At 41.2% G+C, this 27913-nt stretch overlaps 1 protein-coding gene across 1 annotated transcript; it reads right to left on the reverse strand.

Moving 5' to 3' along the window:
• Positions 1 to 17491: 17491 nt before the first annotated feature.
• LOC306929365 (uncharacterized protein) lies at positions 17492 to 27232 on the reverse strand. The gene is made up of 10 exons (XM_079509866.1): positions 27132 to 27232; positions 26916 to 27023; positions 24190 to 24323; positions 23329 to 23851; positions 22991 to 23083; positions 22162 to 22302; positions 21451 to 21594; positions 20549 to 20698; positions 19595 to 19731; positions 17492 to 19365 (listed from the first exon to the last, which is right to left on the reverse strand). The coding sequence occupies exons 1-10, from the start codon at positions 27132 to 27134 to the stop codon at positions 19323 to 19325; spliced, it is 1476 nt and encodes a 491-aa protein (XP_079365992.1). The 5' UTR covers positions 27135 to 27232; the 3' UTR covers positions 17492 to 19322.
• Between the last annotated feature and the right edge of the window lie 681 nt (positions 27233 to 27913).

Raw genomic sequence — 27913 nt, forward strand, 5'->3', positions numbered from 1 at the left:
TTCAGAACTGAAGGAAATTGTAATGAAACAGCAGGAGCAACTAGATATGTTGATTAAAACTCTGGGGGCACAGGGTGGGTACAACAGGGGCATGCAGAGGCCTAGACAGGCCACCCGGTATCAATGGTCTCCAGAGGGACAGCCCATCTGTTTTCGCTGCAATAACGCAGGACATATAGCTCGCTTTTGTAGAAAAAATAACCAGAATAGTCAGGCTACAGTCACTTCTGACAACGGGCAGCATGGAGAAGAGACGGAACAGCAAAAAAACTAGAACCTCCCAGCGTGCAGAGCCACATGTTGGAGGTGGGGGCATTGGGCTCAAATGTTAAACACTCAGACCGTGCTAAGGTATTTAAGAAGTTGGTTGGTACTTGTCCTGTGGTATCAATGAAACTGTGTGATGTTGATGTTCCTTCCTTGCTTGATACAGGGTCAATGGTTTCCACTGTCACAGAGAGTTTCTTTAACGAGCACTTTTCAGCGTTGGGTGAGCAGAATATTGAGGATTGCCGTTGGCTAGGCCTTAAGGCGGCAAATGGTCTCGATATTCCATATATTGGTTATGTAACAATAACTATAAATGTCTATGGAACACAGGTTCCTAACTGTGGAGTCCTAGTTGTAAAAGATCCCCCCACTCCCAGTGGCCAAGAGCAGAAAAGATGTGTTCCGGGAGTTCTGGGTATGAATATTGTAAGGGATTTTTACTATACTTTGTTTCGCCAACATGGTTCATCACTGTTTCAGACTCCTCAGGTTGAGTCAGCCCACCCATCATGGAAACTGGCCCTACGCTATTGTGAGAAAATGGAAGCAGTTTTAAATTCTACAGAGGCTTACAAAGTGAGGGTTCAGGGCAAGACACCAGTGTATGTAGCTGCAGGCACATTAACTATGATCCCTGTCACCTGCCCACAGCTCCCATCTTCTAGTACTGTTGAGTTTTTATTGGAGCCCCTTGGCCCAGATGAAGGTACCCTCCCTGAAGGTCTGTTGATTTCACCAGCTTTAGTTAAGGCGGAGAGAGGTCTCCTTTATGCTCCAGTTACAAATGTGGGTACTAGAGATGTGTGGATTACACCACGTAGAGTAATTGGGTCTGTGCAGATAGCAAAAGCAGCTCTGAGACATTCAAGTCCTACTGTGGAACTGTCATTTGATGAATTTTCACATGAGTATATAGCCCAGATTTCCTCACAGGAGGTTCAGGATGTGATTGACCAGGGTGTTGATTTTCCCATGTCTAGTTTTACAAACCTGTCAGAAGGGGATGCAAACCAAGCTAAACAGCTACTATGTAGATATCAGTCTATCTTTTCTAAGGGGGAGGGTGATGTGGGGTGTACTAAACTCATTACTCATGAAATCCCATTATTAGATTCGGCTCCAGTCCGCCAGCCATATCGTAGGATCCCCCCAGCACAGTATGAAACTGTGCGAGCCCACATTCAGCAGTTGGTGGATAGTCAAGTTGCTAGGGAAAGTAGCAGCCCCTACTCATCACCAATTGTGGTGGTACAGAAGAAGGATGGGGGCATCCGATTGTGTGTCGACTATCGCCAACTCAATGCCAAAACCCATAAAGATGCATACCCACTACCCAGAATCGACGAGTCCCTGGATGCCCTCACGGGAGCCCGCTGGTTCTCCACCTTGGACCTAGCCAGTGGATACAATCAGGTAGAGATGGCAGAACATGACCGGAAAAAAACTGCATTCTGTACTCCTTTTGGCCTGTTTGAATTTAATAGGATGCCCTTTGGGCTATGCAATGCACCAGCAACCTTTCAAAGGCTGATGGAGCGACTGTTTGGCGACCAGCGGCACAAGTCTGTCCTATTATATTTGGATGACGTGATTGTTTTTTCCTCAACAGTTCAGCAGCACATGGAAAGACTGGAGGTGGTCTTTAAACGCCTCCAGGAGCAAAACTTAAAAGTCAAACTGTCTAAATGCCATTTCTTTCAGAAGCAGGTGTTATACTTGGGGCACGTTGTGTCTGAACAGGGGGTGGCCACTGATCCAGAGAAGGTTGCTGCTGTACGCAACTGGAGGCGGCCTACACACCTGAGAGACTTGCGTTCATTCCTGGGCTTCACATCATACTACAGAAAGTTTGTGGAGGGCTACTCCAAACTGGCTGCCCCGCTCCACTACCTGGTTGGCCAACTGAGTCCTCGAAAGGGTAAGACCCCAAATATCCCATTACTGCCTCGGTGGGATGAGAAGTGTGAACAAGCATTCCAGGCACTACGTGAGAAGCTCTGTACAACACCAGTATTGGCATTTGCAGACTTTACAAAACCTTTTATCCTTGAAGTCGATGCCAGCCACCAAGGACTGGGAGCTGTCTTATCACAGGAGCATGATGGGAAGCCCAGACCTGTTGCCTATGCAAGTCGCAGCTTGAAGAGAACGGAACGGAACATGGAAAATTACAGTTCAATGAAACTAGAGTTTTTGGCTCTCAAGTGGGCAGTCTGTGAGAAGTTCAGGGAGTACCTATTAGGAAATGCTTTTATAGTGTACACAGATAATAATCCCCTCTGTCATTTGCAGACTGCTAAACTGGGAGCAATCGAGCAACGTTGGGCATCGGAGCTGGCTTCTTTCAACTTCACGCTCAAATACCGTCCAGGACGCTCCAACTCAAATGCTGATGCCTTGTCTCGACTACCCCTGGAGGAGGCGTCCCCTGGTATGGCGGTCCCCAGGCAGCTAGCGGCAAGTATTGGTGGACCGAAGGAGTGGATGAAGGCCACGTGCAGTGAGATAACCACCCTTCCCTGCTGTATCCGACCAGACCTTGCCTCGCTACAAGCCGCAGACCCGGTTGTGGGCCCTGTCTTGACACTCTGGCGGAGAGGGCGCCCGCCTGATGGGAGGGAGAAAGAGGGGCTAAGTAAGGACAGTAAAGAGTTGATCCGGAAGTGGGATCGTTTGTTGGAGAAGGAGGGATGTCTGTACCGCCTCACCTATTCTTCAGATGGAAATAAGGAAGTCCACCAACTGCTGCTGCCACAGATGCTGCAGAAAGAAGTTTTCACCAGCCTCCATGATGCCCATGGCCACCAGGGGGTCGACCGTACTACTGACCTGGTGAGGAGCCGCTGCTTCTGGCCAGGTATGCTGAGAGATGTGGATAGATGGTGCAGAGAATGTGAGCGGTGCATTCTAGCCAAGGCCGTGAGGCCAAAAGTGAGAACCTACATGGGCACACTCCAGGCCTCCAGCCCCAATGAGATCTTGGCCATCGACTTCACCATGCTGGAGCCTGCAAGTGATGGGAGGGAGAATGTCCTGGTCCTGACTGACGTCTTCACAAAGTACACATTGGCCATCCCGACAAGAGATCAGCGTGCTAGCACGGTGGCTGATGTGTTGGTCCGAAGTTGGTTCCATCTTCTCGGCGTGCCAGGTCGTCTCCATTCAGACCAGGGAAGAAATTTTGAAAGTAACATCATTCAACAGTTATGCAAGCTCTATAACATCAAGAAAAGTCGCACCACTGCATATCATCCACAGGGCAATGGTCAATGTGAACGTTTCAATAGGACATTGCATGATCTGCTGCGCACACTGCCCCCAGATAAGAAGAAACGTTGGCCCCAATACCTCTCTCAGTTGACGTATGCCTATAACACCACAGCACACCAGACTACGGGGGTGAGTCCATACTTTTTGATGTTTGGTCGTCAACCACAGTTACCTGTTGATTTCTTGCTTGGCAGCAGCGGTGAAGAACCCAGTGGTGGATCCGTGGAGGACTGGATACAGGAGCATCAACACAACTTGAGTGAGGCCTACAGCCAAGTGAGAGAACGTCTACAGGAGCGACTGGCGCGTAGAAACCTCAAACATGATGTCGGCACACAGGACATGGGGTTCCAAGAGGGTGAGCTGGTGTACTTGAAAAACCATCAGGTTAGAGGGAGAAACAAAATTCAGGATGTCTGGAGCCCGGGTATGTACAGGGTCGTGAGATGTCCGGGGGCCCTGGGGACCGTTTACTCTGTGGTACCTATTGACCAGGACGGCCCAGTTAAGCAGGTACATCGGTCGGAGATGAGGGCTGTCGGTGCAGGAGCAGTACCAGAGACCCTGGCCAGGATGTCTGACTCGGAAGAAGCAGATGATTCAGATTCAGAAAATGGAGAATCAATATGTGTCATTCTGGAGGACAATGATCAGGTCATTCTGGAGGACAATGATCAGGTCATTCTGGAGGACAATGAGGAGGTCATTCTGGAGGACAATGATAGTATTTATGACTCTGATAATGATTATTCTATGACTGACTCTCCCACCTCAAGCAGGTCATCTTCGCCGGGTCTAGAAGAGCCAAGTTACACCATTATAGAGGTGGGCGACTCGCACTATAGGCCTCGGCGTACCACCCGAGAGACAGCAGGACAGCACTCAAACCCCAATCATCTCCCCCAGTCGGCATGGTCGGAGCAGGAAACCCAGACTGCATGGTAGAGTATGGTGGCTGCGGCTTCCCTAGCAACTTGTACTATCCCTATGTTTATGGTGAATCGTCGGGGCGACGATTCAATTATGGGGGGGTAGAATGTAACCCCTAGAGGGTAGTAGAGTCCTAAGTGAGACGTATATTTAAGAGTGTTCTGAACAGGCAGCTGACAGGACATCAGTTGTGGGTCCTCACAAACGCCGTAGCGTTCATGCGTTGTGAGAGAGGTATACTCGGCTGCAGACTTGTCATTTGGTCTACACCACACTTGTTGCAGTGCGCTGTAGTGTAGCCTTGGATGTTCCAATGTTTGGGGTGTGGCTTCCCCAGTACTGTGTAGGCAATTAACGTGGAGGAATGTGAGTACTACAATATATATACGATTATGCAGAGCGGAACAATTAAATGGCATGTTGGATGTTTCTTACGTTGATGGAATCATATGCAACGTTCTGTCACATGGTCTCTAACCTGCATGTACTATGTAATTGTAACAGCTACAGGTGGAGATGCTTGCTTGTATGACACCATTGAGAGACAGTTCAGGTGTTTAGACATAAGAGCTATACCTGGTAAGGTGATACTTGTGTTGGCTTGCCTAGTATTATTATATTACTGATGTTTGTGCTTTATATTGTGTTCATATATTATGCTACATTAAATGGTGACTGTTGGGCATTACATGGTATATAGATGTTGCCTAATTGCTATTTTAATCTGTATATTTCAACTGGCCATTGCATATGGATGTAGGCTATTATTCTCTGTGCACATCACTGACTCTGTTTGTCCTTCATAGGTTCAAGTTGAACAAACGGCCCTGTAAAGGACTGTTGTCCCTTTTCCCTTGATTTTAGTTTTGATGTTTTTGTGAACCACTTCTCCCCATTTTACCCTCTCAAACACTGCTTCTTACAATTTTTGATATACAAACAATTAAAGTCTTTTGTACCTTGTTATAAATAAAACTATTGTTATGCTTGTACCATACTCCAGTATCCTGTCCAATCAATTTATTTAGCGGGGTCACACTGGTTATATGTATTCAACTCATCAAGCGTGGGCAGTGTGTGTACTATACAGGCTACACATCTGTCAGACCCCACTTCTGCATTGCTGTACTGAAACGTCACACCTGTCCTCAGACGATTGAGGGTTGTCCACTCCATGCAGGGCAGGTGCTGGCTGGCCAGGAACATCTGTGGGATCCTTGATGTAGTGGTGAAGCCTGGATGTTCTGCTGCCTTGCACTGATCCCTCCATCTCGCCATCACCCAGGAAGCCTTGGAGGTGTCAGCTGGTGTTGTGTGAAGCAGTTCCTGAGCCTGTGTGGCAAAGGGGCACAGGGACTGGTGTTTTAAGGATTATGTTGTACTTTAGCTATTGAAAAATAGCAGATCTACAAGCTCATAGCGCAGTGCTGCACTACGAGCTTGTAGATCTGCTATGTTTGGAAAATCTTGAAAATGTGGCGCAAATATTAGAATATATATTCTTTCAGAGCGTTTTAAACTCCAATCTTTGCTTACGGGGGAAGACGACTTGCAGCAAGCTATACACCTTGAAAAGTACAGTCATGACTCTTACTAAACACCAAAACTCAAGTGTACACTTAAACTGTATGTTGGCTTGTTTACTGTTGAGTGAGAGACCCACAGTTTGGAAAACACTGCATTAGCTGTCTGGGTGTTATACATATTGATATGACAATTAAAATTGTATTGCTATATCACACAAATGATGTTGTATTACTGTTGTATGGTAGACAATATATTTGGGTTTCAAGTGTGGTCATCTGAACACAGCGTCTTTACACTCTAGTGAAATAGTGCATTTCATATTTAATGTAAACATACAAAGAGGACTAAGGTGAGGCAGTCAGCAGGTCACAGCGCTGTAGGGCTTCGAACCCTATATCCAGCAGAAGCTCGGATAGTACTCTACCAGTGCTTTTTTTGCTTTGCAACACCATGCCTTTACTTGCATGTGAATTATTGATGACACCATGATAGGAGTACAATAACTTTGCATTGTGAATAAAACATATTAACCACAGTGTGGTTGCAGTGTAATGCTAACGATGTAATCACAGGGCTGTCTGCTTCATGTATTATAATTAAAAGTGCATTCTGGTATTGTGAATCAATGTACTTAAATGAAAGCACCAACTTCAGTGTTTACTGACTGACATATAATAACAATATAGCCTCCAATAGCACAGCGAGGGGTCCGGGGACCCCCAGATTTTGTAAATAGCATCAACATCAGCTAAAGCCACTATAAAGCCTATTTGAAACTAGGCGATCTACGAGCTTGTTGATCAGCTATTTTCAACAAATCAGACCATTAAACTCAGTCAAATAAATGTTAAATCATGAAATATAACATCGGGTCTTGTGTAGGGTCTAAGGAGTAAACACTGATACAGTGAGTTATTATTTTGTCTGCTGGTTGCACGAGTTCAGCCCCATGTACAGTAACGGCTCAGCACAGTACTCAATTAACAGGTCCCTGATCGATCTAAAAACGAATCCACTACATTCACCAAATCACCAAGACATTAAAACGTTTCCTTTGACAGAGAGTCAGAGAGTGATCTGTTCGTCTGTTTACGATGATGCTAACACGCTAATTCGATTAGCATCCCTTCCTTTGTCAAAGACGTGCAAAATAAAAAATCTGTCAATGTATACACATTATGTTACACGTCTTTATCGGCGTTTCTGTGGTCAAGACAATGCATTGTACCGACCTGTCAGTTTCTGCTGCTGCTCGGGACTAGCCTGGTTAATAAACCAGACCGAATCAGCCGTTGGCGACAGTGTTGTGTGATATTAGTCTGGTTTATTAGCCAGGCTAGCTCGGGACTTCATGTATGTGACGTAAACATTAAACAGGCACAGCGCCACAGCCAGCCCATCCACACCCACTCTGTGGCCAGACGTATATTACATCGGCAGTGAGATTAGGACAGCGCCACAGCCAGCCCATCCACACCCACTCTGTGGCCAGACATATATTACATCGGTACCGAAGTTTAGGACAGCGCCGCGGCCGCCGTCCGCACCCACGTTGCGGCCGGAAGCGGTACTGCGCCCGTAGTGAAAATTCACTACCGTAGAGAATGAACGGGACCTCGTTTAGGGCCGTTTAGCTAAACAATACGCGACGGCCGCGCGCCGGAGATTGTGGGTTCAACCCCCACTAAAATCTTTACTTGCCAAATCTGCCATTGACCCCCATTCTGAATTTCTCAAATTTAAAAGCACTATATTTCTAAAACGATGAAACATTTCAAAGATTCCTTTTCAGGCAAACATGTCCACCGTAAGATTAACCTAAATAGGTTTGAATGGGGTTTCTAGGTGTAAGTATGTAGGACTAGTAGCATGCCAAAGTTTGTACTATTGCCATTGGGAATGCATTGGGCGTTTAACTTAAATAACTCAGAAACTACAAAACATTTCAAAGTAAAAAGTTCCAGCATGTGTCTCCACAGAAAGCTGAATTATAAAAAGTGTGAATGGAGTTTCTAGGTGAAAGTGCTTTTTTGACGTGCCAATATCTGCCATTGAGCCCCATTGAAAATGTCTCAAATTTGAAAGCACTATATTTCTAAAACGATGAAACATTTCAAAGATTCCTTTTCAGGCAAACATGTCCACCGTAAGATGAACCTAAATAGGTTTGAATGGGGTTTCTAGGTGTAAGTATGTAGGACTAGTAGCATGCCAAAGTTTGTGCTATTGCCATTGGGAATGCATTAGGCGTTTAACTTAAATAACTCAGAAACTACAAAACATTTCAAAGTAAAAAGTTCCAGCATGTGTCTCCACAGTAAGCTGAATTATAAAACGTGTGAATGGAGTTTCTAGGTGAAAGATTTTTTGACGTGCCACTATCTGCCATTATAAATTTCTCAAATTGAAAGCACTATATTTCTAAAACTATGAAACATTTCAAAGATTCCTTTTCAGGCAAACATGTCCACCGTAAGATGAACCTAAATAGGTTTGAATGGGGATTATAGGTGTAAGTATGTAGGACTAGTAGCATGGCAAAGCTATAATTTTTTTCGGACGGGATACTATAGCATGTCGTTTTTCGTGATTTTGGACTATTTGAAAAAAAGATGAAAATCATGAAAAAACGACATACTATAGTTCATGGTTTCGGATGGCATAATATATTATGTCATATTTTCATGATTTTGGGACTATGTCAGAGCCAGGACTTGAACGTGCAGCCTCCTGATTTCTAGCCTGGCTAATAAGCCAGAGCGAATCAGCCATTGGCAAAAACAAATTGCCTGCCGGCGGATTACGGTCTGGAGAAGCTCAATTGTACACCCATTTCCTACACCAGAGAACTGGTGTGGCCAATCGGGACACGGTATGCAATATGGGCGGGCTTTGGTACAGTGACGTTCAATGCTTGAGACCTTTGACTGACAGTAGCTCTGACCAATTGCGTCAAAGAGAAAATGTTTGAACCCGCCCCCCGAGAAACAAGATCCATACACAGCATCTCCAGACTCAAATACCACACAAGTGTGATTTGAGTCTGGCTTATTAGCCAGGCTACCTGATTCCCAGGCAGGCTCTGTACCCAGTGAGCTACTGTGCATTCTGTTCTTAAAAGGCAGAACAGATAATGACAGAAGAGCCAGAGACGTGTTTCCATTGTGGTTCATAAACATTCGAACGTCTAGAGATAAACAACAGTAAAATAAACAATAGACAAATCTCTTGTTTATTTTATTTTTTGTATTTTATTTTTGTATCAATGTTGTACTCAAAGGGAACAGCAGACTGTGTTGTGGCAGGTAGCAAGTAGATCAGTGACTTAGCACACTGGCTGCATGATCTGGAGATTGTGGGTTCAACCCCCACTAAAATCTTTACTTGCCAAAATCTGCCATTGACCCCCATTCTGAATTTCTCAAATTTAAAAGCACTATATTTCTAAAACGATGAAACATTTCAAAGATTCCTTTTCAGGCAAACATGTCCACCATAAGATTAACCTAAATAGGTTTGAATGGGGTTTCTAGGTGTAAGTATGTAGGACTAGTAGCATGCCAAAGTTTGTACTATTGCCATTGGGAATGCATTGGGCGTTTAACTTAAATAACTCAGAAACTACAAAACATTTCAAAGTAAAAAGTTCCAGCATGTGTCTCCACAGAAAGCTGAATTATAAAAAGTGTGAATGGAGTTTCTAGGTGAAAGTGCTTTTTTGACGTGCCAATATCTGCCATTGAGCCCCATTGAAAATGTCTCAAATTTGAAAGCACTATATTTCTAAAACGATGAAACATTTCAAAGATTCCTTTTCAGGCAAACATGTCCACCGTAAGATGAACCTAAATAGGTTTGAATGGGGTTTCTAGGTGTAAGTATGTAGGACTAGTAGCATGCCAAAGTTTGTGCTATTGCCATTGGGAATGCATTGGGCGTTTAACTTAAATAACTCAGAAACTACAAAACATTTCAAAGTAAAAAGTTCCAGCATGTGTCTCCACAGTAAGCTGAATTATAAAACGTGTGAATGGAGTTTCTAGGTGAAAGATTTTTTGACGTGCCACTATCTGCCATTATAAATTTCTCAAATTGAAAGCACTATATTTCTAAAACTATGAAACATTTCAAAGATTCCTTTTCAGGCAAACATGTCCACCGTAAGATGAACCTAAATAGGTTTGAATGGGGATTATAGGTGTAAGTATGTAGGACTAGTAGCATGGCAAAGTTATAATTTTTTTCGGACGGCATACTATAGCATGTCGTTTTTCGTGATTTTGGACTATTTGAAAAAAAGATGAAAATCATGAAAAAACGACATACTATAGTTCATGGTTTCGGATGGCATAATATATTATGTCATATTTTCATGATTTTGGGACTATGTCAGAGCCAGGACTTGAACGTGCAGCCTCCTGATTCCTAGCCTGGCTAATAAGCCAGACCGAATCAGCCATTGGCAAAAAAAAAATTGCCTGCCGGCGGATTACGGTCTGGAGAAGCTCAATTGTACACCCATTTCCTACACCAGAGAACTGGTGTGGCCAATCGGGACACGGTATGCAATATGGGCGGGCTTTGGTACAGTGACGTTCAATGCTTGAGACCTTTGACTGACAGTAGCTCTGACCAATTGCGTCAAAGAGAAAATGTTTGAACCCGCCCCCCGAGAAACAAGATCCATACACAGCATCTCCAGACTCAAATACCACACAAGTGTGATTTGAGTCTGGCTTATTAGCCAGGCTACCTGATTCCCAGGCAGGCTCTGTACCCAGTGAGCTACTGTGCATTCTGTTCTTAAAAGGCAGAACAGATAATGACAGAAGAGCCAGAGACGTGTTTCCATTGTGGTTCATAAACATTCGAACGTCTAGAGATAAACAACAGTAAAATAAACAATAGACAAATCTCTTGTTATTTTATTTTTGTATCAATGTTGTACTCAAAGGGAACAGCAGACTGTGTTGTGGCAGGTAGCAAGTAGATCAGTGACTTAGCACACTGGCTGCATGATCTGGAGATTGTGGGTTCAACCCCCACTAAAATCTTTACTTGCCAAAATCTGCCATTGACCCCCATTCTGAATTTCTCAAATTTAAAAGCACTATATTTCTAAAACGATGAAACATTTCAAAGATTCCTTTTCAGGCAAACATGTCCACCGTAAGATGAACCTAAATAGGTTTGAATGGGGTTTCTAGGTGTAAGTATGTAGGACTAGTAGCATGCCAAAGTTTGTACTATTGCCATTGGGAATGCATTGGGCGTTTAACTTAAATAACTCAGAAACTACAAAACATTTCAAAGTAAAAAGTTCCAGCATGTGTCTCCACAGAAAGCTGAATTATGAAAAGTGTGAATGGAGTTTCTAGGTGAAAGTGCTTTTTTGACGTGCCAATATCTGCCATTGAGCCCCATTGAAAATGTCTCAAATTAGAAAGCACTATATTTCTAAAGCAATGAAACATTTCAAAGATTCCTTTTCAGGCAAACATGTCCACCGTAAGATGAACCTAAATAGGTTTGAATGGGGTTTCTAGGTGTAAGGATGTAGGACTAGTAGCATGCCAAAGTTTGTGCTATTGACATTGGGAATGCATTGGGCGTTTAACTTAAATAACTCAGAAACTACAAAACATTTCAAAGTAAAAAGTTCCAGCATGTGTCTCCACAGTAAGCTGAATTATAAAACGTGTGAATGGAGTTTCTAGGTGAAAGATTTTTTGACGTGCCACTATCTGCCATTATAAATTTCTCAAATTGAAAGCACTATATTTCTAAAACTATGAAACATTTCAAAGATTCCTTTTCAGGCAAACATGTCCACCGTAAGATGAACCTAAATAGGTTTGAATGGGGATTCTAGGTGTAAGTATGTAGGACTAGTAGCATGCCAAAGTTATAATCTTTTTCGGACGGCATACTATAGCATGTCGTTTTTCGTGATTTTGGACTATTTGAAAAAAAGATGAAAATCATGAAAAAACGACATACTATAGTTCATGGTTTCGGACGGCATACTATAGCATGTCGTTTTTCATGATTTTGGAGGATTTGAAAAAAAGATGAAAATCATGAAAAAACTACATACTAGTCCATGGTTTGGGACGGCATAATATATTATGTCATATTTTCATGATTTTGGGACACTATGTCAGAGCCAGGACTTGAACCTACAGCCTCCTGATTCCCAGACAGGCTCTGTACCCAGTGAGCTACTGTGCATGTTGTTCTTAGAAGGCAGAATAGATAATGACAGAAGAGCCAGAGACGTGTTTCCATTGTGGTTCATAAACATTCGAACGTCTAGAGATAAACAACAGCAAAAGAAACAATAGACAAATCTCCTGTTATTTTATTTTTTGTATTTTATTTTTGTATCAATGTTGTACTCAAAGGGAACAGCATACTGTGTTGTGGCAGGTAGCAAGTAGATCAGTGACTTAGCACACTGGCTGCATGATCTGGAGATTGTGGGTTCAACCCCCACTAAAATCTTTACTTGCCAAATCTGCCATTGACCCCCATTCTGAATTTCTCAAATTTAAAAGCACTATATTTCTAAAACGATGAAACATTTCAAAGATTCCTTTTCAGGCAAACATGTCCACCGTAAGATGAACCTAAATGGGTTTGAATGGGGTTTCTAGGTGTAAGTATGTAGGACTAGTAGCATGCCAAAGTTTGTACTATTGCCATTGGGAATGCATTGGGCGTTTAACTTAAATAACTCAGAAACTACAAAACATTTCAAAGTAAAAAGTTCCAGCATGTGTCTCCACAGAAAGCTGAATTATAAAAAGTGTGAATGGAGTTTCTAGGTGAAAGTGCTTTTTTGACGTGCCAATATCTGCCATTGAGCCCCATTGTAAATGTCTCAAATTTGAAAGCACTATATTTCTAAAACGATGAAACATTTCAAAGATTCCTTTTCAGGCAAACATGTCCACCGTAAGATGAACCTAAATGGGTTTGAATGGGGTTTCTAGGTGTAAGTATGTAGGACTAGTAGCATGCCAAAGTTTGTACTATTGCCATTGGGAATGCATTGGGCGTTTAACTTAAATAACTCAGAAACTACAAAACATTTCAAAGTAAAAAGTTCCAGCATGTGTCTCCACAGAAAGCTGAATTATAAAAAGTGTGAATGGAGTTTCTAGGTGAAAGTGCTTTTTTGACGTGCCAATATCTGCCATTGAGCCCCATTGTAAATGTCTCAAATTTGAAAGCACTATATTTCTAAAACGATGAAACATTTCAAAGATTCCTTTTCAGGCAAACATGTCCACCGTAAGATGAACCTAAATGGGTTTGAATGGGGTTTCTAGGTGTAAGTATGTAGGACTAGTAGCATGCCAAAGTTTGTACTATTGCCATTGGGAATGCATTGGGCGTTTAACTTAAATAACTCAGAAACTACAAAACATTTCAAAGTAAAAAGTTCCAGCATGTGTCTCCACAGAAAGCTGAATTATAAAAAGTGTGAATGGAGTTTCTAGGTGAAAGATTTGTTGACGTGCCACTATCTGCCATTATAAATTTCTCAAATTGAAAGCACTATGAAACATTTCAAAGATTCCTTTTCAGGCAAACATGTCCACCGTAAGATGAACCTAAATAGGTTTGAATGGGGATTCTAGGTGTAAGTATGTAGGACTAGTAGCATGCCAAAGTTATAATTTTTTTCGGACGGCATTTTTTTGGACTATTTGAAAAAAAGATGAAAATCATGAAAAAACGACATACTATAGTCCATGGTTTGGGACGGCATAATATATTATGTCATATTTTCATGATTTTGGGACACTATGTCAGAGCCAGGACTTGAACCTGCAGCCTCCTGCTTCCCAGGCCGGCTCTGTACCCAGTGAGCTACTGTGCATGCTGTTCTTAAAAGGCAGAATAGATAATGACAGAAGAGCCAGAGACGTGTTTCCATTGTGGTTCATAAACATTCAAACGTCTAGAGATAAACAACAGCAAAAGAAACAATAGACAAATCTCCTGTTATTTTATTTTTTGTATTTTATTTTTGTATCAATGTTGTATTCATAGGGAACAGCAGACTGCATTGTGGCAGGTAGCAAGTAGATCAGTGACTTAGCACACTGGCTGCATGATCTGGAGATTGTGGGTTCAAAGTAAAAAGTTCCAGCATGTGTGCCCACAGTAGAATTATAAAAAGGGTGAATGGAGTTTCTAGGTGAAAGTGATTTTTTTGACTTCAAGGTCCTTTTCTTTACCAACTGCACCATCATACCTTATAGCCTGACGGAGTGAGACTTCCGGGGGCTTTTATCTTCTTCTTTCTTCAAAATAAAGTATCATAGTAAAGACCAGAGTGGGATTTGAACCCACGACATCTGGATCATGTGAACAGCCACTTAACACATTGCGCTAACAGGCTGTCATGGTTTCTCCTCTGTATTATCTGATTAACATCCATGAGAACACTTAAAAGTGCTTGCCAAAATCTGCCATTGAGCCCCATTATACATTTCTCAAATTTGAAAGCACTATTGTTCCTTGTCCACATTAAGATGGACATTTTAAAGTTTGAATGGTGTTATACTTGGTGTAAGTATGTAGGACTAGTAGCATAGCAACCTTTACATCTTCTTTAGAAATGTGTTCTTTCACATCAAGGTGAATGAATAATGACCATTAGACTTCCCAGACTCTCTCCCAGTCCCCAGTCAGGGGTGTGCAGGATGTCATCCGTGCCTAAGGTTGCCTAGCCCTGCTGTAAGATACACCTCTACAGACATTACAATGGTTTCACTTCAGACATACTAATTTACATAGTGAGACATTTGGCAATTGGCATGTATGGACGTCTGGTTGCTACGCAGCTCTCACCAAATGCGTCTTTGTGCAGCAGAGGTCTGACTTGGACGTCGTTTCAACGTTGTTTGGACGTCCGCTGGGTGTGTGTGCCCTAGATAATTTCTGTTTCTAAATCCAAGACAACACGTCACATTGGGTGTCTAATAACTAGGTAACAATCACATATTTGTTAGTATGTGAGGGACCATCATATTGCACTGCCCCCCCCCAAAAAATTGGTCTTATAGGTTGTGCTATGGTTTCATTCCACTTTTAAAAACTGTTCAACATGTAGGTTAACCGCTGACATGTGGGCATGTTTTCCAAAAACAACTAAAACAGGCATGTTTTCCAAAATGACTAAAAGAGCAGATCTTTAAGGTAGTGGTTCATCTAAGATTATAAAAACCTGCATTTGTGTGGCATAGACGTTCTCATCCAGTTAACAGACTTTTGTGCTGCTACAGTGGTTCAGTGGTTCTCAACATGTCAAGGACCCCCAGAATTATCTGCATTTGACCCCCATCTGAAAATATGTAGTTCCAGGCCCAAAAGCAAACATTTGAGTTAAAAATGTTCGCTGTGAAAGAATATATATTCAAAGATTTGTGCCACATTTTCACGATTCTTCAAAAATAGCCGATCTACAAGCTCATAGCGCGGCACTCAGTGCCACGCTATAAGCTTGTAGATCTGCAATTTTTCAATAGCTTAAGTCTAACAATTCTTAAAACACCAAAAGGGATTCCCGTCCTGAATGCGATAACAAAAAAAAACAGCAGACCACCCAGAACTGTTCAGAACTTTTTAATTTGCAGGACAACGAGGATTAAACCAATGTTAAAATGACATCAAATCCAAGGCCTGGCTGATCATTGCAGCCAAATATTAATGTGGGAGACACATGGAGGGATGTGGGGCAAAAAGAAACAGTCAAGCTATAAACTCAAGTCACCCTCAATATAAGAATTCACAGATGGGGGAGACCAAAGTTACAAAATGTTTATTCCTAAAAATTAAAAAACAAAAAAAGGCTTTGCCTTGAAAATGATGCGCAGCCTTTATGAACATCATTCTCAGGGTTCATGTATGCATACAAAAACAAAAAAGTTATCGACGTCACATCATGATGCTTGTTCGTGTTCAAGTATATTCACCATCAAACTTCATTAATTCTCCATGATTTAGCATTCTGAAATAAAACATCCTTCAAAATAAAAAAACAAATGCAGAAAACCACATTTCATGTCCTACCAATACATATATACTGTATAAATACATACATAAATATATTTTACATACAACAGCCATAAATTTGAAAAGGGGGGGGGATATATAGAGCAAAGGGGGTGGGGGTAGTGTGTGTTATAGCTTGGTGCTGTAAAATGGTTTGTCCCTCAAAGGTCTGGTCAGTCAGATGGGGCAGGTGTGGTATGTGTGTGTATGTGTGTGTGTGTGTATGGGCATCCTTTCACACGCACGCACACACACACACACACACACACACATCAACGGACCACCTTGCCATCTCAGTTAGCCCAGTAGGGGGAGTTGCCATAGCTGGACTTGTTGACCTGGGTCTTCTGCTGCATGCTGCTGGACTGGCCCCGTTGGCTCGGACCGCCCTGGACACGCACAAACTGTCAACGTTAGCAAGGCACCGTGTTTTAGATCTGAAACATGGACACTGCTCTCTGCCCTTATGTTTCTATGTATGTAACTGTATTTTATTTTATTTCTTTGTCCTGTGTTATTATGTCAAATGTGTATATGTGTTGCATACAAGGCCGCTGGGTCGCAAAGCCCGTAGGATAGCCCCTTAGATAGCACTTTATGTAGACTTAGATAGCATTTTATACAGACTTATAGCATGTTACGTAGACAGCACTAGAATTGCATTTTATGTAGTCATAGCACTTTATAGTACATATGTATAGTATAATATAGTATAGTATGCATAGTTTATATATATATAGTTTCATTATATAGATACTCCACTGTTACACTCTTAGCTTACCCATGTTTCATGATAACTACTTTTTATGCATGTGATGTATGCCATGCTTTCTTGTTATTGCTTAATGTAAATCGCTCTGGATTAAGAGCGTCTGCTAAATGCCTAAATTGTAAAACAAATGTCAGTGCAAACTGACAATAAAGTACTATATAATATCATATCATATCAAAGCCTTTGTTTGTCAAGTGTTTCTGCAGAGTAGGGCTTTCACTTCTAGTGATTTTTACTAGTTGACTAGTTGCCTAGTTTACTAGGCCTACCTATTATGTAAAAAAGGGGAAAAAAACTGTGTACATTGGTGACTATAACTATATTCTAGCTGATCTTGAGACTTACAAAAACAAAAAAAAGATCTTATCAACTAGTACCACTACCAACATGGTTGACTAGTGGATTTACTAGTCGACTAGTTGAATGGATTTACTAATCGACTAGTTGCTTAAAGCCATACTGCAGAGCATGTTGTTCTTCAGCACCACCACCACCACCGTGTACGACATTCATTAACACCTAAAGCACATGCTGTTTTGCAAACAAGTAAAGATTATTGTGTCTACTTTTAACACTATACACAAAAGTCCCAGTAGAATGAGCTTGTAGATGCGTGTGCGTGTGTGTGTCTGTCCTGTATTTTTGCCAACTGTGGCATTTATGGATCACCGATCATGGAATCAAACATTCAAATCAACACAAAATATCAATTAAAGCATGGCTATTATGAAGGGAAGTGGCACTACCTTGATAATTGTTAACAATACGATGTCCATCTCATTAATGGGGACTGCAGGAAAACGGACAGTAAAGACCTGATACTACCTGCACACAAAGCCCTACCCTGGCTCCTCTTGAGCATCGAGTTTGAGCGCTTCCCTTGTTTTCCCTACATCTCAGGTGTTTTCTACCCTCTTAGACTGGTCTGATGTTATATCCGATGGGCTTATTTACCACCACAGTTCCAATCGGTCTGCAATGGCCCTTAACCAAATAAACCCTACCGTCCCTATTATGGACGTGTCCTAATAGGCTAAATTTGCCGAAAAAACGGAGGGAGCCCAAGTATAGACTCATGGGGAACTCAGTGTGGAGGGTTTAAGTACCAGTGTCTCTTCAGTTTTCTGTTGTGGGGAAAGCTTTCGCTGAAAATAGCTGTTTGACAAGCTTACAATGTGAATCTATTTCCCTGCAATAACAATTCTGGGGTGTAAGTGGTTAAATGCCAAATTCCACACAAAAAGAAAATGATTTGCTTGATCTTGGGCAGCTCAGTCAGAATTTGGTCTCCCCCACCCTGTTCATCGGTAGATGAACTGTTGCAGGATTAATGAGTATAAAGTGAATTCAAGGGCGATTTTTCACTTTATGAAGGCCAGGTTGGAAAGGAAGAGGGTTGAATTATATTAGGTCATACCAGTCTGAATCATTCTGGGGAAGTAAATTATATAAGGACATGGAAATGCGAATGTTTCTTCATAGGTACATACATTCAGGCCATGCTGTGATAAGTATCATAGTAAAAACATTGATTAATTTCTTTTATATATGTATATATTTTCTAAGGTGTAAAGGCTAAAACAAATCTTACTATAGGAAGGAGCAACTTGCATGGTGTCAAGAGATTGCAGTTTTGTGAGCCTTGCATACAATCAATCTTAAAACTATTGTTATTGCTGATATAAATGTAGGTTATGTTTATAAACTGAGTCTTCTCTGTTATAGATTTTGTATTCTATACAGTCAAGTTCTTCCAAGTACTCTTGTTCCTCTTGTGGAATACAGATCAATACTTTGTCTAGCGGTCTTTTGAGTTGAAATTTTCTTCCTCCTGGTTACTTTACATTTTTAGTTCGGTCAAAGTGAAAACTTGTTTAGTCTTTACGTCCAGACAGCAAAAAAATATATGTAAGTGCAAACCAAAGGTTCAAATTCCATTTAATTTTGTCCGTACAAGTGTTGGCTTTTGTAATGCTGGTAATGCTGGCATGTGTACTAACTGGAAAGCAAATTGATAAAGCTCAGATGTCCAAATGTAAGTTGCACATTTTTGCAACATTCAGGGGTTTTCTGAAATGTATTAATACATACCATTTATACTTCTGGCTATGTATGAATTTAATATAACTCTGCTTTAAGTTCATAATCTTTATTTGGGGAAGGAAGGGCGTATGTCATCATTGCATTGTTTAAATGTATCTTTCAACCCGTTATCCTTAGTTCATTGGACTACAAGTGCCCTTAAGCATTGTGGGGTTTTTATTTTAAATAAGGGAGTTTGTTTTTATATGTATACAACCACAAATGCCAACCGCTGGATTAAAGTTATACAATGACATGGTCTCATCTCATGTTCAGAAAAACAATTTGACTAACATTTTATTCAGATATTAGGAACTTGCATAAAGATTCAGATATTAAAAATGGAACTTGCATAAAGAACTTAAAAGCATCATGAACAATTGCACCATCTAGTGGCTTGCATTCATGAATCCTCAGCTTCCTCTCCATTCAGTTTGTTGCGGAGGCTAGACAAGGAAGAAAACGAATGAGTTTAGTTGTAAAATATATAATTTTCTTAACAAACTGGACCATCTGAGAATATTTAAGTAAAATGAACAAGACAAACCCCTAAGTGCGTTTTGAATCTACTCCAACCCAACCTGCATGTGAACTGATCAAAGATTTAATGGAAGAAACAGAACCTATAGGTTACAGTACGTACATATGCCAGTGGACCAGTCCGTGTGAACTCACCTGGTGAGGTAGGAGTGGACATCAGAAAAACCGTGGTACTGTGCCAGAGGAAGCAGAATGCCAGTAGGACAGCGTCCCTCACGCGCCCGGCAGAAACTGCAGTTGCAAATACCACGACAAGGAGGGCACTGCCACTCCTGAAAGAGAAATAATGATCAAAGACAATACATTTGTTTTTACACTTTAATCCATTTCACAGCTAGAAGCTATGGCTATTTGGGGGTGCTTGGTACGGAAAAGTTTGGGTACCACTTTACTTTCCACAATGAGGATGCGCACAGCTAGAAGCTATGGCTATTTGGGGGTGCTTGGTACGGAAACGTTTGGGTACCCCTGTTTTTTTTGACAGATTGATTTTGAGACAGGCCAGGTTCAGCTGCTGAACAGAACACTAGTTAGTATTTACATCTTTAATTCTTACCAGAATGTAGTCTTATAGCAGTGTTTCCCAAGCTCGAGACCCCAAAAATACATCACATTTAAGAATTTAACAGTGAAAATCACTGGTTTCTTTAAATATAAAACTTCATAAGATAATTATTTCAGAAGAAGTTGGATTTTAAAAAATATATATAGGAAACAAGGATTGTGTCATGACCCTTAAAAATGTGTCCTGGCCCAATGTTTGGGAAACAGTGGTGCACATCGTACCTCCGATAACGAGGCTATAATGGTGCAGAATGAGATAGTTGAGACAAAGATAAGCGACTGTATCAAGAAGAAATGCGGTCTTGGCATCCTCTACAGAGAATGCACAGCTGCAGTGACCATGAACGCAGTACATGATTAGAGTTTTTCATTAGTTTTTATTTTGACAAGTTTTCAATTTCTGTTTTAAGTGGTTTTTAATGTGGGTTGGCTGGTTTAGTTTTGTAAGGCTTAGTTTAGATCTACAAGCTCACAACCCGTCGCTGTGAGTACTTTTGTTACTGTCCACCACAGAAGCTAACCAACCGGATCAAGAAGTGCGGTCTTGACATCCTCTCCGTATCTGTTCCTCAGGCACGGTCCACAGAACTGGCCTTGAATCCCACGACAATCCTCACTGCGGCAGCACGTCTTTGTGTCAATGGTCTTCTGTCTGCACTGGTGGCAAGTAGAGCCCTTGGAAGAAAAAAATATATTGTTGGAAAATGTTTCAATGTATAAAATAAGTCATAAGTGACTGAAATCAGGAAAAGCCATGTCATGATATCCAAAATCCCAGATATTTAGTTTCATATCAAGATATGGACATAATATCAATACAGTGCCGAGCCCAAGTGTGGGGTTGACTCGTTTCATTCTAATTAGGCAAGTTTTTCTCCAACCTTTAGTCTAAAATAAACAGCTAACAGGGATGCATTTCATAAAATGATTTGTTGTCCATAGGGTGTTCCGTCCTACACCTACTGTACGGTATATTCCTAAAATTACTGGCTAGTGATAATGGCTTGATCTTATGTTCTTCAGTTACAAGATATTTATTTCCACATTTTCAAGATTTCTTTCCCCCCCCAAATAGCTACCCTACAAACTGTTGTCATTTAGATTTCTAAAGGTGGCCTTACACTAGCCGATAATCGGGGATTTTTGACGCTCAGGGGGTGCCCGACCGCTCAAAGCGCGATCGGCCCGATCAACATCAAGAATGTTTGATATTTGCTCTGCCCCGCTCCGATTATCCTGTAGTGTGTGGTGCTATCAGATTGAAAAAAAAATCGGCTAGTGTAAGGCCACCTTAAATGTTTTGAAAATAGTCGATATATAGTCGAACTTTAAATAGGGTTAAGGTAAGACCTCATCAAATGCCCCACTTTTGAGAACTACTGGTGCAATGAACTTGTCTGTGAACCAAACTGGAGTTAAGAACGAACCGTGGCACTGTTGTAGACCTTCACAGTGGTCACATCTGCCACCCGCTGCAGCTCATGCTCCGTTATATCGCTCACTGGACGGATGACGTGAGGTTTGCTCTGATTGGGCCGCGGAGCACCACGACTCCGTGGGGCGCGGCGTACCTGGAACACAACTCTGGACTGAGCATTCCATGTAATATTTAATCGATTCACAAGGATGCAACAGTTCTGTTTAAAGAACTATTGTTTAAAATCAGTTATTTAAAAAGACTTGGATAATATTTTCAAAAATAGTGGAAATAGCACCTCTACCAGCAGAGAGCTATAAGCTCAGCTTGTAGATCTCTTATTTGTGCACAACAACGTTGTATGGTGAAGTATAAAAAAGGGTGGTTAATCAGACCATTGATTTAGTTGTTTATAACTCTTCAATTGATAAGTAACTGATAGAATAATCAGAAACTACCTGATAGTTGCAGGCAGCCCTAGAAGCTTCCACATAATATTACCATCATAAAACGTTTTTTCTGACCATTTACAACTCAAGTGTAATTGAATGAGTGAGGAAAGTAGACTATTGAAAATGATTTGTCAAAACAGACTCAAGTCAAGCCCATGATGACTTGAGTTTGAGTTTCCCCTTTTCCTGGAAATGCTCCCACATGGGCTAGCCGTCAGCCAGCTGTGGCCATGCAGCTTATGAGAAATCAATAGAAAAAAACGGCTAACCTCACAGAGCTCCTCCTCCAAGCTGAGCTCCAGCTCTGTGTCCTGGGGAGCGGGGGAGTCACACGACCCCATGGAGCGCGTCTGACGCCGAGCCACACGCTCAGGGTTCTTCCTGGACTCTCCTGCACTGCGCGGGGGACGCTGCAAGCAAGAGAAACCTCCATCTGACTGGCTTCATCAGCTTTACAACAAAAGTCATGTTTTCTTTTCTGTAATTTATTCAAGACACTGTGGGTGATTTGACCGTATACATTATTGAACCCTAACTTCCCTATATTCTGCAAAAATGGCTGATCTACAAGCTTGTAGATCTGGGGGTACCGGCGGTAGATGCTTATGGTGCGTAGTACCACATTGTGTTCTGATGCTTCACACAGAGTCCCAGGTTTGATTCCCGAGCCCAGCGGCAGATGTTATGCATGTCACTCCCAGACTCTCCACCAGTTTACTGTACTATCAAATAATGGCAGAAACGCCCTAAAAAACCCTTTAAAAAACAGATTGTGTGTATTGGCTTTTTTGACCAAGAGATTTGGGCCCTATTTGCCAGTGTCTTACCCCTCATCCCTGAACTTCTTTGCCTTTTTTACCATTTTGAAAAACATTTTTAAATAGTTGAAATAGCCGGTCTACAGGCTCACAACGTGTTGAAGTAGATCGGCTTTTGGAAGTATTTTAAAATGTTTTTCAAAATAAGAAGTTTAGGGATAAGGAGTAAGGCACGCGTGAAAATAGGGCCCTGGGTCAACGCTAGAACCCTGGGACACCATGGTCAACCAACTGAACCAAGTATAAAGTGTGTGTTTGTTGCAGTGCACAAAACACTCACCACGCTTTTCTGTTTTGGCTGTTTGGCTGCCCGTTTCTTCAGTAACCCTGCACCACCTGGCATCTTCTGCAGGTCTGCCATCAGCTGAGCCAACTGTTGCAGATGATTCAAAATTGTTAAAGAATCTCAGGCTTTGCCATGACAATACTGTATGTTGGAGGCGGTCTAGATGGGCAACAGTACAGTATTTCTGCATTGCAATTTCTCATACCACACACATTTTCCTAACTCCATCCTTGCTGAAGGCAATATTACAAAATGTACCGAAAACAGAATGAATGATGCTTTCACAAAAAGCTCCTGTTAAAAAAATAAGTGTTTTGTTTGGCCAGGCTTACCATTGCTTTATTTGCCTTGATGTTCTGAGCCCTCTTGGCAAGAAAAGATTCATCTTCTGGGTTCGAGTCAGAGTCTTTGGATGGAGATGGACGGGCAACTGCTCTCTCCTCTTCAAATTTAACATGCTTTCCCCTTTTAGCCTTCTTTGACTTTCTTGATTCATCTTGTAGATTAGATTCAGAGTGTTTGGATGGAGATGGTTGGGCCACTGCAGTCTCCTCCTCTTCAAATTTAACAGGTTTTCCCCTTTTTGACTTTCTTAATTCAACTTGTAGATTAGCTTTGGAGTCTTTGAATGGAGATGGTTGGGCCACTGCAGTCTCCTCCTCTTCAAATTTAACAGGTTTTCCCCTTTTTGCCTTCTTTGACTTTCTTGATTCATCATGTAGATTAGATCCACAGTCTTTGAATGGAGATGGTTGGACCACTGCCGTCTCCTCCTCAAATCGGACATGCTTCCTCTTCTTTGACTTTCTCTCATCCTCCACTTCCCTCTCCTCACCACTGTCCTCTTCCGTAGGGCTGTAATGATCATGACATTTTTGTTGACATACAAAAATTAACATTTATAATACATTGTCATACAAACGATTAATGATTTAACTGTTTGTCATTGCACATAATTGTGATTAATTATTTAAGTGTATTGTGTATTTAATGTACATTGCACATTAAATTAATATTGTGTAGCGGTATTTAATGTGCATTGCACATTCTTTCATTGGAACACATTACATTTCCATTTGCTTTTTAGGCTTGGTAAACACAAAATGCACAGGGCAGATATGACAAATAACTTAAATATAGTATTTAAGTATAGTACTATTTTGATAAATATGTAAGGTTTGTGACAGGCATACTCTTCAGTAGAAGTTCGTGAACGAAGTACGATCCTCAGCTTGAACGTTTGAGTATCTTGTCGTTTAGATGAAGGCCTTTTCTTTTGAAGGTTGGGCTCGGACTTGGTTTCAAATCCATTTTCAGAATCTGCATTCTGAAAGACAAACACAGCAAACATACCCGAACATTTGGCAAAAATAGCCAACAACATGCTCAACAACAAGAGAGCTTGTAGATTGGCTATTTTGGGAAACAATGGTTGGTGTACACAGGGAATAAAGGACCTATCCCTGAAACATCATGTTGTGAACCATGGCTAGAGCAGGCCAAGTAGATAGACAATAGGAATACGGTATATAGTATAATAGTGCAGTTTAAAAAGCGCCTCAGAATTTAATTCAGCCTTCCCATTGGTTTGTTAGACAGTGGTTCTCAAAGTGGGTTCTGTGGACTCTCAGGTTTCCTTGTTGATTTGGTTCCATACACTCTGGGGGGTTTGGGGGGTCCTTGAAATGAAAACGTTTGAGAACCACTGGCGAATCATTTTACAAATAAACTACAACTTGATGATGAGTCATAGGCCTATCATATGGCTCATCAGTCACCATGTGACCTCAGGATCCTCAATTTACAGTTATGTCCCGATATAAGTTATAGAGATCGAAAATGATTTTTTCCCGGTGATTTGATTTTGTCACACACTAGTTGAGAGGGTCACCAGAGATTTCGACCCAGGACGATTCGACCCGGACCATTCGACCCGCTCTCGACCCGCTTGGACCTGACTTTTCGACCCGGACCGCGAGAGAGAGAGACAGAGAGAGACATAGAGAGAGAGAGAGAGAGAGAGACAGAGACATAATAATAATAATATGTACATTGATTTACCAAACAATTATTGTGTTGGTGTTTTTATTTACCAAACAATTACAAAGCTAATGGAGGCTAATGGAGGCTAAAGGGAGCCACCCACAGAGACACAGAGACACAGGCCATCAACGATCACATTCCTAAGGCTAGCAGCCACCATCCTCATCCCCATAGCAGAGTATGACGTTTTTTGCTAGTGGGGTTTTGTGAATAATCACATGAAGTATAAAAGTATGATATATAAGAAAAGTTATAGCTATAATGGTAATGCCTTTATTGATTGTATGCTGTGATTTGAATACACTATATTATTTGTATGTGTTATGGAAATGATTATTTTGTCATTCAGTCATAAAGTGACGTTCAGTCTACACATTAGCAGCAGCTCTGTGTTGTCTGACAATTATTCTTGCACTCATTTTATTCTCCCATATAGAACGACACAATGTAACATAGCTCTGTTTACACAATGCTGTACCCCCCTCCAACTGTATATGTTCCCCATCTTAAATCTTGAATATGGAGAATTAGGCATCATATATGAGATGCAAATATTATAATTGGGATTTCATTTATATTGCATATTTCATCTTACTTACATTTTGTTTACAAGGTGAATATGTACACAGCATATGACCGTGTCCTTAATCATGTTTAAGGAGGATAGGCTATCATAAGCTTTTAGCTTCTGCAAGAGCGGACAGCGAGGTCTAGCCTGGTCTCCTTTCTCTTTTTTATTCCCCCATTTTTTTTGTATATAACTATTTTTGATAACTTGTTTTTCTATGACTGAAATAGTGCACATTCAATCAGACTCAGCCTTTTTGTAATATACATTTTATTTCACATTTTTTTGTATATACTACTATTTTTGACTTGAAAACTATGGGATGCCTATGCAATGAACGAGTTGGACATCACCCAGCTGCTGGCAGCTGTTGCTGAGGTGAACACGATGCCACACGGGGTCGGACTGGCAAGAGCGGACAGAGCCTGGTCTCCTTTCTCTTTTTTATTCCCCCATTTTTTTTGTATATAACTATTTTTGATAACTTGTTTTTCTATGACTGAAATAGTGCACATTCAATCAGACTCAGCCTTTTTGTAATATACATTTTATTTCAATTGTTTTTGTATATACTACTATTTTTGACTTGAAATTGTTTTACACTGCCCTGTTTTGTCAAATAAAATAACAGTTACGTTAATTCATTTCACCTCTTGTGTTGTGTTTAATGATGGGGACTACTGTAGATCTGCTACTTTCAAATGATTTTAGAGGAGAGAAGGACAAAACAGACAACATTACAATAAGGCATACATTATTATTTCATTTAGAAAAGAAGGTTTACAAAAAAACCTTCTTAAAAAAGTATGCAACTGGGGGAGCATGCTTACAATATTTACTCTTAAATATACTCAATCTTAATCACCACCGTCACCTTGTACTCTACTACCCTCTAGGGGTTACACCGTTTGTCTGTTTTCTGTTTTTATGTTTTGTGTGAGGACTGCGGATGAAAATTAGCATCTTTGCTAATCCCGGTGTATTTACGTTCATGTGACGTTCATTAATATGCTCTGTCCTGTCTAAATAAACAAATAAAGTAAAGTAAAGTAAAGATAATTCGACCCGGTAAAAACGGGTCGAACGGACTCGAATTTGCGGTTGGGCGAGTTGTCCTGGGTCGAAATCTCTGGTGACCGTTGAGAGAGTGAGTGGGTGAATGACAGTCAAGTTTCACAATGGCTTCGGGGCGAACAGCGGCAGCCTACTGTTAGAATAGAATTCAAGCACTCAATGGAGCAAAAACTGCTATAATTTCAGTCGAACTTGAGAGTCAAAGACACATTTCTACACAAACAGCATACGCACGTTCAAGTCGACCTTTTCATGGTCAGAAAACCCGTAAAATGCTCCATCGGTTTCAGACTCCTCTGCAAAGACATCAGCCAGCTCTTTGGTGAGGACTAAAACACTCTCCTGAAGGGACATCATTTGAATCAATCCAAGATATTTCACTCAAACGTCCACAAAAAATACAATATGAATTTGAATTCATTCAAAAAGAAGTAGGACAAGTTACATTACCATAATTGATGTTGGTAGCTTCACGAGCTCTTGCCCAAACTGCAGCAAGTTGAGCTGATGTCACGTGATGTATGTATTTAGACCTAAGATTTAGACCCGCCTTCTACCTAGATCATTATTGGATAGGTATAATTATCTAATTTGAAAACGAATGCACCACTGAACTGAACTGCACCCCTAGTGGAGTCATACGGCACTGTTGCCATTACCAGAACGTTTGTAAACAAACGTGTTGTAGGTAGGTATTTCTGGTTAGAATGTCCTAACTGCCAGTGCCCACAAAGCTATGTCTAGTAAGTAAACAATTGAATACGTTTACAAGTTACCAAGATTTTGAAAAGAGCAATACAAAAATGTGTAAATAGGCCTAATATCTTATGGGGTGGTCCCATGGCACAAAACCTTTTCAGATGGGGGTCCACAGCCAAATCAGTTTGACATGAAAATGTTTTAGAACCAATTGGTTCTAAGATCTTCTAATCTTAAAATTGTAATGCCAACTTTATATTTGCTTTGAAAGTATGATGAAATAGGGTAGGCCTAGCTCTACAATGGGTGTTGTATAGGGCAAGGTCGCTTCTCGCCCTCAGGGTGTCTTACTGGTGTTTAGGATCTTTATCTGGTATTCCTAAACACCAGTAAGACGCCCTGAGGGCGAGAAGCGACCTTGCCCCATACGGCAGACTGCTGGGAGAGCGCTGGCGCTTTGGCATGGGGGGTCAGATCATATGGAATGAATTATGTACTGGCCATAATATGGAGCGTGTCTTGAGTGTACAGGG

This window comes from Electrona antarctica, assembly GCF_951216825.1.
Source record: "Electrona antarctica genome assembly, chromosome: 9".
Taxonomy (NCBI): domain Eukaryota; kingdom Metazoa; phylum Chordata; class Actinopteri; order Myctophiformes; family Myctophidae; genus Electrona; species Electrona antarctica.

Excerpts from the sequence above, each read along its gene's own strand:
- LOC306929365 (XM_079509866.1), bottom strand. Across the intron at positions 21,595-22,161 it reads TGGAGGAGGAGCTCTGTGAG|GTACGCCGCGCCCCACGGAG; the intron begins GTTAGCCGTTTT and ends GTTGTGTTCCAG. Across the intron at positions 20,699-21,450 it reads AGGTCTACAACAGTGCCACG|GGCTCTACTTGCCACCAGTG; the intron begins GTTCGTTCTTAA and ends TTTTCTTCCAAG.